The 16,862-nt window shown below is 33.5% G+C and overlaps 1 protein-coding gene across 1 annotated transcript; it reads right to left on the bottom strand.

Moving 5' to 3' along the window:
- Window positions 1-662: 662 nt before the first annotated feature.
- LOC106416982 lies at window positions 663-3,570 on the bottom strand. Its single transcript, XM_048749100.1, has 6 exons — window positions 3,387-3,570; window positions 3,259-3,332; window positions 3,060-3,170; window positions 2,855-2,965; window positions 2,680-2,760; window positions 663-2,474 (listed from the first exon to the last, which is right to left on the bottom strand). Exons 1-6 carry the CDS (start codon window positions 3,568-3,570, stop codon window positions 663-665), a joined length of 2,373 nt encoding a protein of 790 aa, XP_048605057.1.
- Between the last annotated feature and the right edge of the window lie 13,292 nt (window positions 3,571-16,862).

Here is a 16,862-nt window from a genome sequence, read left to right as displayed (position 1 = left end):
TCTTAAACTAGAAAAAAATGAAATGAGATCAAAACTAAGGATTAATATCTACATATTTGGAAAATTTGATAATGTGATTCGCAAATTTTGGAGGAAAAAAAAATATATATACACATCTACTAGGATTCGAACCTGAAGATGACTAGGAGGAAAGAGGGAATTAAGGTGTAGTAGCCGATAGGCCAAGTTGATTTCAGTCATTACATGTTGTAAGTAAAGTAATATATTTCTTTTATTTTTATTCAACTTAAATTTTTTTTAAAAAACTATGATTAGTAGGGGTATCGAACCCAGGTCGAGTCAAGCGTTACAATTTCGACAGATAAGTGTTTTAGCCGCTAGACCGAGGAGAATCATCTGTTACACTTTTCCACATAAATATTCTTAACAGAAAATGTTGTATTATAAACCTTGGAAAGGAACTCGGGATTTCTGGATGGGATTCCAGAATAGTTGAATATTACTGTGTTTTTTTCTAGCAAAGAAGTTTAAACTAAGAATTGAAATGGGATCAAAAGATAATGTTGTATATTACAAAAGTTGGAAAAAATCATACTTATTCAGGATAGGGTTCCAAAAGAAAAAATGTATATGGTCTGGTGCATATCATGTAACCATCAAATAGCCAACATCCAAATAATAATCAATAAAAATGTAGAACTTCATCCTATAGGCCTCTCGCATGTGCTCTTGTTGTGCCCTCCTGTGCCACATCTGCTGCACTTGTGGGACTGAGATTTAGATCCAGGAACCCCAAACTCGCCAACGGATCTCTTTCTCTTTGTAGGAGGGCGTCCACTTTTCTTTTTGGTAGCTGGAGGTGGGCAAGACAGTTCATCAATATTCTCTGGATAGGTGGACGTTGACAACTCTCCACCAGGATGTATGCTTTCAGCATAAGCTTTAGCCCACGTTTCTGTCAAGTGAGAAGCATCAACAAAACGGTTTTCATCTCTCTTGATATGCTTAGCAGCAGCGATGGCATGGATGCTGGGGATCTTGTCAATGTCGAAAACATTACATGTGCAATGCCGCTTCTCCAAGTCAACAACAAACTTCATTGTTTCATTCTTCACCTCAAACTCGCTTCGATCAACTTGATACACATTCAACAACATTGCGGCCCCTAACCTAGATACTAATTTCTGCACAACTTTTGGAGTAACCAGGTGCTTATGTTTCGCAGCCGCTTCGCGTCGCTCAAAAAACCAAGTGGTCATCGTCAATCTGATAGTTTCAAGGAGAGAGATAATGGGCAACTCACGAGGCATCCTCAACATAGAATTGAGAGACTCTGCAATGTTGGTAGTCATGATATTATACCTGTTCGCAGGCGCATAGCTTCGTGCCCACTTCCTAAAATCAGAATCTTCCAGATACTTAGCCAATTCAGGACATTTATCCTTTATGTCCTTGAAGATTAACCAGAACTCGTGACACGTATAGGCATCAGCAGCGCTTTCCACCAGAGGTAGCAACCCAGTCTTCGCATATGTAGGAGTGATGTTGCGGAGCAGATGGATCCTGCAAATTCCATGGTGAGATAAGGGATATACATCCTTCAACGCTGAAGAAATGGAGTTAGCCCTGTCTGATACAAAAACAAGATCCGAAGCGTCCGGGATCTTCTGGCTCAAACCTCTAAAGAACCATTTCCAAGAGGCGCCATTTTCTGCGTCAACCACTGCAAAGGCGAGAGGATATAGATGATAATTCCCATCTTGAGCACAAGCTGCCAATAAAGTCCCATTGAATTTTCCCTTCAGAAATGTACCATCTACTGCAATAACTCTCCTCATCAATGAAAATCCCCTTATCGAAGGACCAAAAGCCACAAATGCATACTTGAACTTTCCTGCAGCATCCACATGTTGATAAGTCAAGGAACCAGGGTTTGTTTCTGTGATTTTATACAACCACCTAGACAAATTGTAATAGCTGTCTTCAGGAGTCCCTCTAACCAAAATCTGAGCTTCTTCTCTCACTCTCCAAGCTTGTTTGTAATTGATGTGAACACCATGCAGCATCCTGACCTGTTCAATGATCTGTTTCGGTTTGAGACCTTCCTTTTTTTCTCCATAATTGCTGCAAATCAAAGAACCCAACAACTTTGCAGATGCTTGTCTGTGGTTGGCTTTCCTGTGTGTTGTATCGCATGTATGCTCATGAACACACTTTTTAACAACGAAAAAATCTGAAAGAGGTAGCTTGATAGCACGCATCCTCCACGTGCAATTTTCATCAACACAACTGAAAAGCACTCTTGACTTGTTAGAAGAGACAGTATTGTACTCAAACTTCCACTCTAAAGCCCATTTCTTCATCCTCAACATCAACTCTCTCTTTGTCTTAAAATAGCTATTCACCTTAATATCGCCAGCTCCTCTCGTGGTTGGTGAAAGTCCAATATGGACAGGGCTAAAATCCGGAAGAGCATTCAGAGGAACTGTAGAAACACTTTCATATAGATGACTCTGCAAAAGTCGAGTAGTTCTGTAAGGCATAATACTTGATTATGAAGCATATCATGAAAACACAAACAGAAAAAGGGAATTAGGGACAATGTACCTGTTTTTCTCTCTGCACAGTAGAAAGAATCACTGGATTGGCATTCAATGGAACAATAGAAGCAAATGTATCAGAAGCTTGAGTGTTACAGCTAGCTGGATCAGTACTAACCTGCAAAAGTCCAATATGGACATGGCTAAAATCCGGAAGAGCATTAAGAGGAACTGTAGAAACACCTTCATATAGAAGACTCTGCAAAAGTCAAGTAGTTCTGTAAGGCATAATACTTGATTATGAAGCATATCATGTAAACACAAACAGAAAAAGGGAATTAGGGACAATGTACCTGTTTTTCTCTCCGCACAGTAGAAAGAATCATTGGATTGGCATTCAATGGAACAGTAGAAGCAAATGTATCAGAAGCTTGAGTGTTACAGCTAGCTGGATCAGTACTAACCTGCAAAAGTTGAGTAGTTCTGTAAGGCATAATACTTGATTATGAAGCATATCATGCAAACACAAACAGAAAAAGGGAATTAGGGACAATGTACATGTTTTTCTCTCTGCACAGTAGAAAGAATCACTGGATTGGCATTCAATGGAACAGTAGAAGCAAATGTATCAGAAGCTTGAGTGTTACAGCTAGCTGGATCAGTACTAACCTGCAAAAGTCGAGTAGTTCTGTAAGGCATAATACTTGATTAGGAAGCATATCCTGAAAAGTCTAAGGAAGAAAAAAATCATACAAACCTTAACACACAAACGACAGGTTCCATCAAATGCTCTAGTCTTGGAAATGAAAGTTCTGAGCTGACGAGTATTACCTATCGAGAGTGGGGGGAAACTTTCAATAATACATTTCATATCCAATGAAATACCATAACTCAAACTGATTTCTTCCTCTTTAACACTAAAATCTTCAGAGACAATCTTCATCAAATCTTCATACAGTAGATCTTCTTCTATGGAAATGATTGATGCATTCCTCTTCAAATCAACAAGAAACTCCCACTGTAGAGATTCTTTTGAGATCCATTGTCCACAGATGCACAAAACTTCCATTGTTCTACAAAATCAACTTCAATTCATCAACAAATGAATAATATATAACAAAAACTAGATAATGTATAACAAAATGAAATGATTCAAACCTTAATCAAATCAGACACACGAGAGAGAGAATGAGATGAATAGACGTAGAAACGACATATCAATTGAGAAACGACGACGACGACGATAAATAAACGGAGAGACGACGACGACGGATCAACGGAGAGGCGAAGACGACGACGGAGAGACGACGACGATGACGACGACGGAGAGACGACGACGATGACGACGACGGAGAGACGACGATGATGACGACGACGGAGAGACGACGACGACGAAAGACAGCGATGAGGAGAAGAAGAAGCGATGAAACGAGGACGGCGACAATTGATTTCAATTTTTTCTTTTTAATTACTTAAAGAAGAGGGCATAAGGGTAAATTACCCCTTTAGTGAAACCTATTTTTGTGACTTCTGATCCTGAGTGCTAGTTTGAGGAGAAAAACTTTGTTTGGTGTTCTTTGTGTCATTTTATAAATACCCGATGAAATTTTTAACACCGAAAGCCCGAATAGAACCGAACCGAACCCGAACGAGTACCCGAACGCCCATCCCTACTCAGTCATATGACTTGTTCAATAACTTTCTTTACCTCACGGCTGGTCTCGAGATTTAAGAAGCTCTAAATAATTTATGTAAGAAGTTTGGGAGCCATATCAACGCTTCAAATTTTGGTCAATGTTTCATATGGTTATGCAGAAAACCTGCTCTGTTTACTTGAGGACTTGTTGTAACCATATGCTCGTAAAACTCTGAACCTGATGGAGATTGTCCAAGATGTTTTTATTTGAGTGTGAAGTCCTCATAACAAAATAAATTTTCTTTATAAAACATAAATTCACTAACACATTTTATTCGAAACCCAAAAAAGTAAGTTAAGCTATGATTTCTCCACTCTAAACTCTAAAGATGTATTAATTGGATCAACGAGCAAAGTGGTGATATACTCCTTGAGCATGCCTTCACGGTGGTTGAAGACATCGTCAGATGTATAGAGAACGTCTAATGAGCGTCCATAATTGATTATTTGGTTAAGAACTCTACGAGAGATGTTGGTTGTCTTCAAGCACTCCTCGTTAACGATCTTGTTGATATCTTTAATCATCTTACCAAACTCTTTTATAGCTTTTTCTTTGGTAACTCCATGTTGTTTTATGTAATAGTTGAGTGCGTTTGCAGTGTAACCTTTACCAATATCCTCCTGATCATATAAACCACAATACAATACATGATATATTAGCCAAATATTACAAAGGAGGAATTTTTCAAAAGGGAATTAAACGTTTTGTATGTTCAAGTTGATTGTTTTTTTTTCACACACATTTCATTAAACCGCGAATTGAAAACCAAATCAATAATTAACTAGTCAAGTAGAACTAAATTTCTCGAAACAAACCTAATGTCATATTCGCGACTTAATAGTTTTAAAATTATTTTAGTAAAACTGATACCTCATAGTCGGTCATGTCATCCATTAGACGGGTCTTTGCGGCTAGAACTTGGACAACCTTTGGTCTAGATCTTAGCCACTCAAAATATCTCTTCTTACCAATCTCTCCAAGTCCCATATCAGAGCAAGATATGGCCGTATACGAACCAATCTCAGCTCCCCAAGTTTCTATATACTCATCAAAGCGCTAGGCATGTAATCTTCTCGTGCCCATTTGACAAGTTGGAGGTTTGTCCTCACGAGTATCTTGAACTAATAACAACAACATATAATTTTACTAGCCAGTTTACGTGAACATATTAATTATTTAAGCTTTTGAAAGTAAAAACCTCTTCTATCATTTCGTCCAACACAAATAATCTTCCTTGTGACCTCAATGTATCTTCATACTCTTTATAAACGCTCATTACAAATTTGAAGGCCGTCTTCATGTGGCCTTGAAGTTTTCCCATGTAATCAGGGTCCCATCTATTGATAGAAGAATGCAATATTTCACTCATTACTAGCTAGCTTGTTGATTTATATGATGCAAATTCCAATTTTTTATTTTTATTTTTCATTTTTTATTAACAATATATGTATTAGATTTAAATTAAAATAGTGTTATAAATGTAATAACATAAAATATTTTAATCAGAAAACAAATAAAAATTAATAATAATAGGGTCTAAAAATTATATTTTTCCAAGGGCCCAAAATGATGTTGAGTCGGTCCTGGCAACATCATAAATTTTCAGGAAATATATATAAAGAATGTACCTTTCTATACAATCAACCAGATTCATAACTTCGTCAATAGAAGCATATGTATCGCAAGCATCATCTAGAAATGTGATTGCTAAGTATAACTTAGCCGACATAATTCTCCCAAGTGAAAACTGCGGCTCAAAGTACATCATCAATGCCGCTAACCAACTCTCAATGCACTACAAGAAAAAAGAGCTATTGTTACGATTTTTTGAGACTAGATTTCATAGTCACATATTTGTGACATAACGTACACTGATTTGTAACTGATCTTTTATGTCAAAAAAGAGTAGCTATTTAGTCACAATATTGTGACTGGTTATGTCGTAACCAAATTATGTCGCATTTAGTGACATAAATATGACAAAAATTAATGAGACAAAAATAAATGAGACAAAAAATGTGACATACTTGTAACTATGTTTATTGTTACCATAGCGACAACTATGTGACTAAAGGCTATGACTCCGTTTATGAAGATATATAAACTAAATGTTCGTGATGGATGCATTGAAAAGGTTAACAAATAAAAAATGTCGTAACTTTTCAAACGCAAAATTATTTGGGTGATCTTGCAAGGTTTATTTATGTAGCTCAGTTTTAACAGTGGTTTATCCTGGTTTTAAAAAAAAAACCATTGTTTATCATTTTTCTTTTGAGGTTGAATATGAAACTTTTCTATACACTATTCCCTAAACTTAAACCCTAAATTTAAATTTACATACAAAACAATTAATTCGATCTTTTTAAAATTTAGAAATTAATTCTTAAACTTTCAATTCAAATATATATTTTTAAAATTTAAACCAATATACTCCAAACACTTAATCTCAAATCCCCTAAGTTAAGTCCAAATCTCAAATCTAAACCCTAAACTACACCAAACTCTATATCATAAATTTAAACTTCAAATATAATAGTTTAAACTTAAAATCTAAATCTTCTACATAAACTCAGAATTTATTCCGTTTTTTTTTTGACAACTATAATAACTAAACTAAGATAAAGGTCTTACCGACTCGGAAAGCCAAGCCGGTGGGGTGGAATCAACATAGAACACAGCCGAAGGGGAATTCCGATCACCTCGTGCAAGCTTGTCCGCCACTAGATTAGTTGCTCTTGGTATATGTTGAATCTTGAAAGAAGGAAAGAAACTTTTACCAGAATTTATTCTCTTAAAATCTTTAATCCCAAATTTTTAAACTTAAACTTTTAACCTTACATATACTTCAAACCATATATTCATACTTAACCTTATATCTTAAGACATTAAATCATATTACATACTTCAAACTATTTTTAAATATTTTCTAAATTTTAAACTTAAACCTCAAACTCCAAATCATATATCATAAATTTCATTTCTAAATCTATTTTTCATTTCTAGAACTATATAACATGTACTCTAAGTGAAGTAAACTTATAATTTTAATAACTTTTTTTTTATCAACAATAAAACTTATAATAAACATAAAAACTAAAGAAAAATTAGAAAGTAAAATTCTATTGCTGTACGAAAATGAGATTAGAAACAAAAATTCTAAAACAACTAACATTAAAGAATAAAATGTATTCTGTCAGTTGAGAAAAAAAGTATAACAACCAAAAAAAATCCTATTGGCTGATTCACAAGCACAATGATCAAGCTTTTCACCGTCGGATGAGATTGGATCCAAGGGACCAAAGTTATTCCTTTTCTTCAGATCTCCATACATAGCTTTCTTCACTGCTGGCCTCCGCATCTCCTCTCTTCTCTTTCGTCAGAAGATCTCTCCACCCTCGCAAGATCTCTGCCTTCATCGCTCTCCATCTTCTCTACCACCTCCGTTAATGGTCGTTTATTATAAATTTTACTTCCATCATCTCTCTTCTGCGTGGCTTTGATTTTGGTGCAGGTTGAAGAATTGAATGAGTGGTATCTCTGTCTTCCGTCATTTGATGTCACGCTCGCCGTTCACCACCACTCCACGGTTTGACATATATCTCTCTGTCGCTGTCTTTGTCTCTCTCTTTGAATCTGATTTTTGTTTGTTTTTTGTAAAGGAGGGTGGAGGATGCAGAATAAGCTTGATGGTGGAGGATGCAGAAGAAGCTTGATGGTGGAGGAGACAAGACCAGCCGTGGTCGCAGTGGCTGTTGTGCGGCGGAGGCAAGGCCACGCATGGCGGCTGGAGGAGGCAAGGCGAGGCAGGCATGGCCGCTTATTTTTTTAGGGTTGAATTTTTTTTAATGATTTGGTTTAGTTATCTAAACCTAATTTTATTTTAAACCAATTTCATTTTGTAAACCGAGTTATATTTATTTCGATTTATAGAGTAACCAATTGAAACTGAGATTTTACTATTACTGTCATACTTTGTGAGGTTTAATTATGACAAATTAATAACATAATGAATCTTACAAAATACAAAAATTTTGTTACACAATTATAGTAACGGATAAATATTATTTCGTTCGTCATTGATCATTATGTTTTGTGACTAATTTTTTGATAATAATAGGCTACAAAAAAAAAAAATTGACCAAAAACAGGCTACAAAATTAAGATTTTAAATTAGTTATAAATAATGACGGTTTGGGGCAATATATAATGTCAGTATCGGTGACAGTAAAAAAACTATAATGTCGTCAATATTAGTGACATTTTGTGACAATAGATCCGTTATTAGAAGTGATATAGTTGTCACATTAAACAGTCACAAATTAAGACGGTTTGATAAAATTTAATAAATAAGAAATTACTACAATTTTGTTACTAGTATACAACGTAACTATGTGTGACGATTTGTTACAAAAAATTTAGTCGCAAGAAATTGTGACATTTTTGTTACTCCAGAAAATTTTTGACACACTTATTGCAACCATTAATAATTGGTAACAAAAACGTAACAATGATAATATTGTTACAAATTCTTTGCTATCGTGACGGAAAATTTCATCACAATACATTTATTTTCTTGTAGTGATGGTTCTCTCTCTGAAATTAGGTGGTAATTTCGATGTATGATCTAGTCCCCTCCACCACCTGCCAGAAAATATGTACAAAATGTTAAAATATGAAATCACAAAGAAAACTTCCTAAAACTAGATGAATATTCACATACAGGGTGATTGTTTTTAGTTCTTGGAAGTAATGAAGCTGTAAGAACTTGAAATTGAGCTTTGCTAACTTGAGCAGCGTGTCATCGTGATTATCTTCTTGTTCATAAAATGAAATATACTCCCTTGCAACCAGTGCTTCAATGTTCATGTGTTGAGGTATGTGAAGAGCTTTTTGTATAAGCCTTGAAATGTGTCCTGGACTTGCTAATTGACCTGTAGCTATTGGCTCCAAGTGGCTCCATGTAAAGCTCAATGCTTCATCCAATATATAATCCGTTGTTGTTCTGAAGTGTAGTGCTTCATAAAAACTTAGCATCCCTTTGAAATCATTTATTAGATAATCTCTTGAACTTCTCATCATCTTCTATGAATCTTTTGAACACATCTATTTGGAAACAACCGGGTTGTTAAACACCTTTTTTTTTTGTATTTTAGAGGTAAGCAAGATAGTTTGATATTTGAATAGGTGTTTTTAGCCTTTTGAGCTCTATAGGTAAAGATAAAATAATTAAAAATTATTTATAGTTCAGTTTAGTTAAGTTTCCTATAAAAATAAAACATGCATACTTCTTGATAGATATATGTATATTTTCATTAACGCTGCGATATGAAATGAGAAACATGCAACACAAAGCATTCAATTATATGACATTTTCAAGTTTCTTACCAGATGACATGTTGTGACCATATGTTCTGAAAACGCGGAACATGATAGAAATCGTGTACAGGTCATTCTCATCGGCGATCAAATTCGCTATCTTCTCGAAAGCAACTTTCACTATGTGTTCAATCTCATTCTCGAAATGATATGCCAGACCAAGAGTGACTAGAAAATGAATTATAAGAATTTTCCTCTTCGTCGTCTCTCCATCATCTTCCGAATACAAAATTAGCATGTCCCTCACTTTAGGCTTTAGTAACTCAATTTCTTTTGCAAGAGCATCAAGATCCTAATAGTTAACACAATTCATAGATCGTTAGACATGCATGTAACATACAACGAATTATGCACTGATGTATGATCTAGATTAGTGTATATATACATATTAATATTTGGACTCACCGAGTCAGTGACGGTCACAGTAAGGAAGTGATCACCCCATTTAGAGGGTGGGAATTTTGTAAAATCAAAACCAATTTCATGATCATCTTTCCTTTTTGCTTCCATGTAATTCAAGAATGAGGGAAAGAATGGTAGTGGTGGGAAGAACAAGAAAGAGCACTAAACCGAGATATAGCGAATGATCAATTGATTATTTTTAGTAAGCATATAGACCAGAGAAAACACTAAATACTCGCAAAAAGTAAAACTACTCAGTGGACTTGTGGTCTAATGGTACTGGACGGGACCTGGATGCAAACATATTCTGGATTTGATACTTTGATTTCCGGGGCCCTATTCAAAATAAAAAATATTACCTTTTATTTAAAAATTTTTAACTATATTTATTAACTTTTTAAAGTATATTAAAATATTTATTTTCTTTAACGAAAAATCAAATTATTAATTATAATAATATAGCACTATATCATTTTAATTGTACTATCGAATTTATTCATATTTAAATCACAATAACATAAATATATTTTATATTTTATAATTTTCTTTAGGAACTATTTTTATTTTAAGTTTTTTAAATTTCCTTATAGATTTTACACTAATGTCAATGTATATCTAAATACACAATATATGTTTCAAAATATGGGCTTCTTAAAACTGGAGCCCCAGTCGTATATTTCATATAAATGTTCCAGGTCCAAGCTCTTTACTTGCTGCTTAGCTGCAATAGGCTATAGCATAACTTGCAAAGTTAATTAATTTTAATTTCATAAAATTAATTAATTTATGCAATTCAGTAAAACTATTAAACAAATCAAATAAAGTTCTATCAGTAGACTTTCATGACTAGTGTAGTGTACCTTTTGATATTTTTTTTTTATTACGAACGGTTATTCTATTATTTAATGAGTAAATTCGAAGCGGTTTAGGTAAACAGAGCAACTCTCTGGAGAACAGCCGACGGTTCATATCTATTAGTTTACTTCTGCTTGCACTATATTAATATATACTCGAGAAAATAAAGTATGCAGAAAACTTTTAGATTCCTAATTAGTATATCTTCTAGGTTTTCGCTTTATATACAGTAATAAAAATTTAAAAACATATTTTCATGACTAGTGTACCTCTTGATGAATTTTCTCTAGAGAATAGCTACCGACGGTTTATATATATTCTATTAGTATACTTCTGCGGTCCACTATATTAATATATACTCGAGAAAATAAAATTTTAAATTATTTTTTAAGCCAAAGTATATCAAAATCATAAACTTGCCTTTAAAGATGATTTAGATAAATAATATAAAAACTCAGTTGATTGTTAAAGCACATTTTTCATGTGGGACAATGAGAAGAGACACAAAATCAAAAATCGTGTCTTGTTATCTTTGTTAATATTATTTATTAAAATGTTATTACTGTAGGGTTGCTTCTAAGTATACATTTTTTTGTGTTTAATATATAAGGTATTTAGATTTTTTTTTATTTTAGATTTCTGTGTGTTTTTATTTAGATATTTAGATTTTTTTGAAAACTTTATTATCGTAAAATTGTTTTTTTTTTTGTTACTAGAGTTTTCAATGATAACATTGGAACATATACATGTAAAACACTAAAGCAGGGGAAACACATAAAAATAACTAAACACTAAAGAGGGAATAAAAAAACCAAACACACGGGCATCGTATCAACATCCAGAAACTACATCAAACTCCTACAATCCTTTATAAATCCAGAAGCAAACCATCGAAAGATAAGGAAAATAAAGACTCAATAATCTATGACTAGCGGGAACTAGTGGAGGAGGCGGCTGCCGGCCTAGGGTTTTGAAGCGAGACCGCATCCTTATTGTAAGGTTGCTTCTAAGGGTATTAAGGGTATTTTTTTTTATTTTTTGTAAAAATTATATAAATATAAAAATAAAAAATTTTAAATGTTTTAAAAATTTAGATAATATAAATGCTAATATATATACAAGTGTAATAATATGATTTTATAAATATAATTTTTATATTTATTATTAAAAATATGATTTATAAATATAATTATATATATATTATTTTATTACTGAGTTTTAAAATTATCATTTTTACAGTTAAATTTTTGTCTATTTAATATTTTTTTATTAATTAATTTGTGCATCTATGGGTAAACCACTCAAAAATAACCCGCAAACGCAACAATTTTCAAACATTATGTCAATAATACAAAACACTTAATAGCGCTTGAAACCGCAACCACCCGCTTCTGCAAACTGCCGCACCCACTTATATAAGTGATGTAAATTTCTTTTGCATCACTTATAAATAACGCAAATATTAAAAATAAATGATTTAAACTGATCTTTCTTTTTTAGTGTGAGTATTTATTTTTTTAATCCATTTTCGTTGGATTTTTTTTTGTTTTTTCGATGAATCAAGTTTTGAGAGATATTATGGGGAAGAAGATGAAAATAGAATGGTTCGTATTCAAAATGATAAATATGGAAAATATGATGACTGTGAATAAGAAAATGGAAGAGATGAAGATAAAAGAGAGGAAAATCAGTTTGTATTTGAGATGGATTTTTGAAATCGTGATTTGAGAAGATGAGGTGGTAAAGTGAGATCCAAAATAGGAGACGAAATTAAGGATTCAGGATTAATACTGGGTCGGATTACGAGTCAAGTGAATGAGTTTGGATAAAAGTGGTTGGATTGGTAAATAACTTAAACTTTATAGGTTTAAAGGACATTTTACTTATACCGGCAAAACCGGTGTCTCCTCCACCAAAGCTGTCTCCGGCGATCCTACGTCGAAGAAACCAAACGGTAAGGCGGTTCTCCACTCCGACTCCTCTGCCAAAACCTGTGTCTCCTCCGCCAGATCTGTCTCCGGCGATCCTATGTCAAAGAAACCAAACGGCAAGGCCGTTGTCTCCTCCCCCAGAGCTGATGAAGTGGTGTTCTTCAGAGATGTCGAATTTGGACCACAAGAAGGCGAGTTAACGGATACAGAGACAAAACTAGCAGAGAAAAGGGTCGTCCTCTAACCCCACCGCCAAGCATGCTCCAGAACCACCGGATCTGATAACGGAGACAACCTCAACTGAACTCCACCCTTGCTGGTGAAGAGGGTACAGAGATGAACAATGAGATGGAGAAGAGGAGTAGCGGAAAAGAGAGATGTTTTTTTTTTATTTTTTTTAACCTAGAGAGAAGCGAGACGTTTATTTTGAGACATAGATTTGCCTTTTTTTGCTTGTCTCCTTTTTTAAAAAAATACACGTTTTGATTTTTCTTAGAGTTAAATGTTGAGAATCCAAATGTCGTTTTTGCTGTTGTGAATTGTAACCTTCGTTATTTTTGCAGATATCTAGCTTCGAGTTCTTTATGAATGGAACAACTAATGAAGACCAATGTGGTTGCGTTTGGGGTGTTGCCTCTAGAAATCATAACTGCCCATTGAGCTATTGATACATCTATACGGTAAAGCAATGTGATTTTGGATAATAGAATCAAATAGTCGGAAAAATTGAAATGCATATTTTGCAATAGTTTTCTTTTTGAAAAGGTCTCTTATTGGTTTGCTAATATGGTGTTTTCATTTTTTTCTCAGAGGCTATATATGTTTGTAAGTACTATATATCATCTCATAGAGTCTAAAAAGATGACTGGAACTTTGCATATATGAGTCTGTGCATCTGGAACTTCACTCTGCTTCATGGTTCAGATACAGTGAAAGTGGAGCTTCATAGATTATACAACGACAATCTATAGTTGTTTATGTGTCGATTTGATTTTAATTTTCTTGCTTTTTTTGTTGTTGGTATTGGCTTGATTTATTAGTTTTTTCGCCCTATTGTGTAGGGCTGGACATCATTACTCGATACTCGCCTTATACTCGTGACTTGACCCGTATTCGCCTTGCAAAGTCGAGTACTTGTCATTAGCAAGGCAAGTAACAAGTCAAAAAAACTTACTACTTGCAAGGACAAGGCAAGTATCAAGTATCGTTTTATTTTTTGGTACTTGCCTCGTTATTCGTTACTTGTTACTCGTTCTATAAAATATTTGTTACTTGCTAAATAATACTTGTTACTTGCAAAATTTTTTTGGAACATCGAAATAAAATATAGGAACAAAATGGAGGAACATTGAGTTTCATATGGTCTTTCAATATTTTGAACGTTTATTTTCATTTTTGTCTATTTCTTTGAAAATTCATGTGACTTTTGGATGTTAAAAATTTAGAATATGTATCTTTTTGTATGTAATCAAGAGACAATTACTTGGTTTAGCAAGTAACAAGGCAAGAAAAATTATTTGCAAGTATCAACTTTTTTTCCAAGTACTTGATAAAACAAGTACTTGTTTCAAGCAAGTCAAGTATCGAGTCGTAAAATAAATTACTCTGACAAGGCAAGTCAAATAGCAAGTAACCAAAAATCGGCAAGTACTTGCCTCGTGCCCACCCCTACTATTGTGATGCAGACATTGATTTGAGAGTTTGGGAAACCACACACTGAACTCAAATCGTTAAAGTTTGTCTGAGAGACATAGAGAGAAAGATCTTGAAAAAGTTTGTTGTTACTTGTGTTGTCTGTTTTTATGTTTTGTGTTTGTGTTCATTAAAGGAAGTTCAGTTTCATATGTCAATTTCTTTCTTCCGTTCACCCAAAATTTTAAGTTTTTACCTTTTTGTTAGTTAAAACAAGTCAATTATTATGAAAGTGTTCAGGTGTATTTATGCCGTGAGTATTATGCATTAGCGTTCAAATTTTTTACTGTCACTTAGTTTATGGATTAGTTATTACGTTCAGAATTTTACTGCCACTTAGTTTTGGATCAATTATTACATCATGTGTTCTTCACTTTTATGTTTTAATTTGTCAGAGCTTTATAGACAGTACCTTTTGTTTATACATAAGAACCGTGTTTCGGAATCTATAAATCAAGAAAATCTATGAGGAGAGGGCATCAATGGTTGCTCAGTTTGCTACGGAATCCACCTTAAGAAAGATCCTTGCTGCAGAAAAATATGATGATGACATGCCTCAAATTGAAGCTATATTTGCTCCATTAGAATCTGAGCTTAAGCTTCCACGAAAAGAGGCATTTGACATGGCATTTATAAGGTTGATTGATTGCTCTCTACCTTCATATAGGGTTTTTAAAAATTGATGAAGCCATCAACTGCTTTGTTTCTTCGTAGATGGGGAAGTTCAATAAGATGACATGGTTTGGATCGTCTGACTAAATCAAAAGAACCTGCCGTACTTAATATTGAGAGTACCATTGAAGGTACCCTCCCAAAAGCAGACATGATTGATGATGTCCAAAACAAGAATAGTTCATGAAACAAATAGAAAACTGTCAGGTTATGTACCCATCATCTTATTTTTTGTGTGTACTCTTAAGTCTGAACACGCTAGAGATGGAAAAATTATAAGATGAAAAGCTATGAGCCTATGATGACAAAAGCCAAGGCCAACAGTTAATAGCTGTTCTTTTGTACTTCCCAAAACCATTGTTCACTTAGGAACAACTATATGTTTCTCTATCAAACGTTACTTCATTGATGAAAATCATAGAAGAAACCCAAAATTCTGATAAGAGTTAAGAAGATAGTTAAAAGTATATATATACAATGGCTTTACAACTTGAAAAGATTGGTAAGAGATACAAAAATATGTTGCTTTGATTCGAGATTTATGGATTTAAATAATTATTTTCTTTTAAATGTACGAACAAAAGCTTCGAACTTCTTAACTAGCTATTGATCCACCTTAGCTTATTATTATGTTTTTTTAACCACAAGCCTATTATTATGTTATAAGCTACGAACTTCATATTATGTTACACCTTAGCTACGGACTTCATATTATGTTATAAATACATGAAAAAACAATAATCATGTATTGTTTAATTATATACATGTCCAAACATAAAACAATATTAGGAAAGCTATATTGGTCACATATTTTAAAAGTAAAAATAAGTCTCCTAAATTAAATACATATAAGCGTAAATATTAAAAAAAAAATTTCTAACAAGTACATTTAAGGCCCAACCAAGGAAACAGTAAATGTAATGTAGATTGAGAGTTTCATCAACTCAACTATTCCAGCGAAAGCAGGTTGGATTCTAAGAAATGAGTATGGATGTTATAAAGAATCATTTCAAGCTGCAGGGAAGATGGTTTAAAATGCGTTTGAAAGTAAACATCAAGGAATTTTAATGGCGGTACAGCATGTTGGATAAGGGATTATAGAATGCTAATCATTGAGAGTGACTGTGAAAAAGCCATATTAAAGAATGGTAATCTCCACTTTGGAGCTTATAGCTGGATCAGGGAAATATGCTGGTGGGTGCAAAACTTTAAAGATATCTCATTTACTTGGACGGGAAGAAAGACAAATTAGGTGGCAGATCTTTTGGCTAAGGCTAGAATTCCGAATGACAATTTATTTGAATGTTATTACAATGTACTTAATTTAATTGTTCATCCTCTTCATGAAGGATTATGTAAACTCCACCTAAGTTTAATAAAATTAGTCGTTATAAGAAATTATGTACACTACTATTTCTTACATTTAATTAGACATTGATCCACCTTAGCTTATAAAAAGTCCAATACCACAAAAATAAAAACTTATCTATTATAATACGTCAAAAGTGTTTTGAAATAAAACTATGAAAAACCTTTAAACAAGAGAAAACAAGAAAACAACTTTCTTTGAATTTAAATACTTTCAAATATAAAACAAAATCAACAATTAAATATAAAAAGAGATTATATAAAAATATTACAACAAAATCAACAATTACATATAAAAACAATTATCCGCGCGAAGCGCGGAAAAAAGATATAGTTATTCTTAAAAGGAGAATGACTTGATTCGATTA

The sequence above is a fragment of the Brassica napus genome, chromosome C2 (genome assembly GCF_020379485.1).
Source record: "Brassica napus cultivar Da-Ae chromosome C2, Da-Ae, whole genome shotgun sequence".
NCBI classification, from domain to species: domain Eukaryota; kingdom Viridiplantae; phylum Streptophyta; class Magnoliopsida; order Brassicales; family Brassicaceae; genus Brassica; species Brassica napus.
This window is presented reverse-complemented; position numbering and strand designations above follow the sequence as displayed.

Coding starts and splice junctions, on each gene's coding strand:
- LOC106416982 (XM_048749100.1), bottom strand. CDS start 3,570: ATGGAAGTTTTGTGCATCTGTGGACAATGGATCTCAAAAGAATCTCTA. Junction 3,333..3,386: donor AGAAATCAGTTTGAGTTATG/GTATTTCATTGG, acceptor CACTCTCGATAG/GTAATACTCGTCAGCTCAGA. Junction 2,966..3,059: donor CTGTGCAGAGAGAAAAACAT/GTACATTGTCCC, acceptor CAACTTTTGCAG/GTTAGTACTGATCCAGCTAG.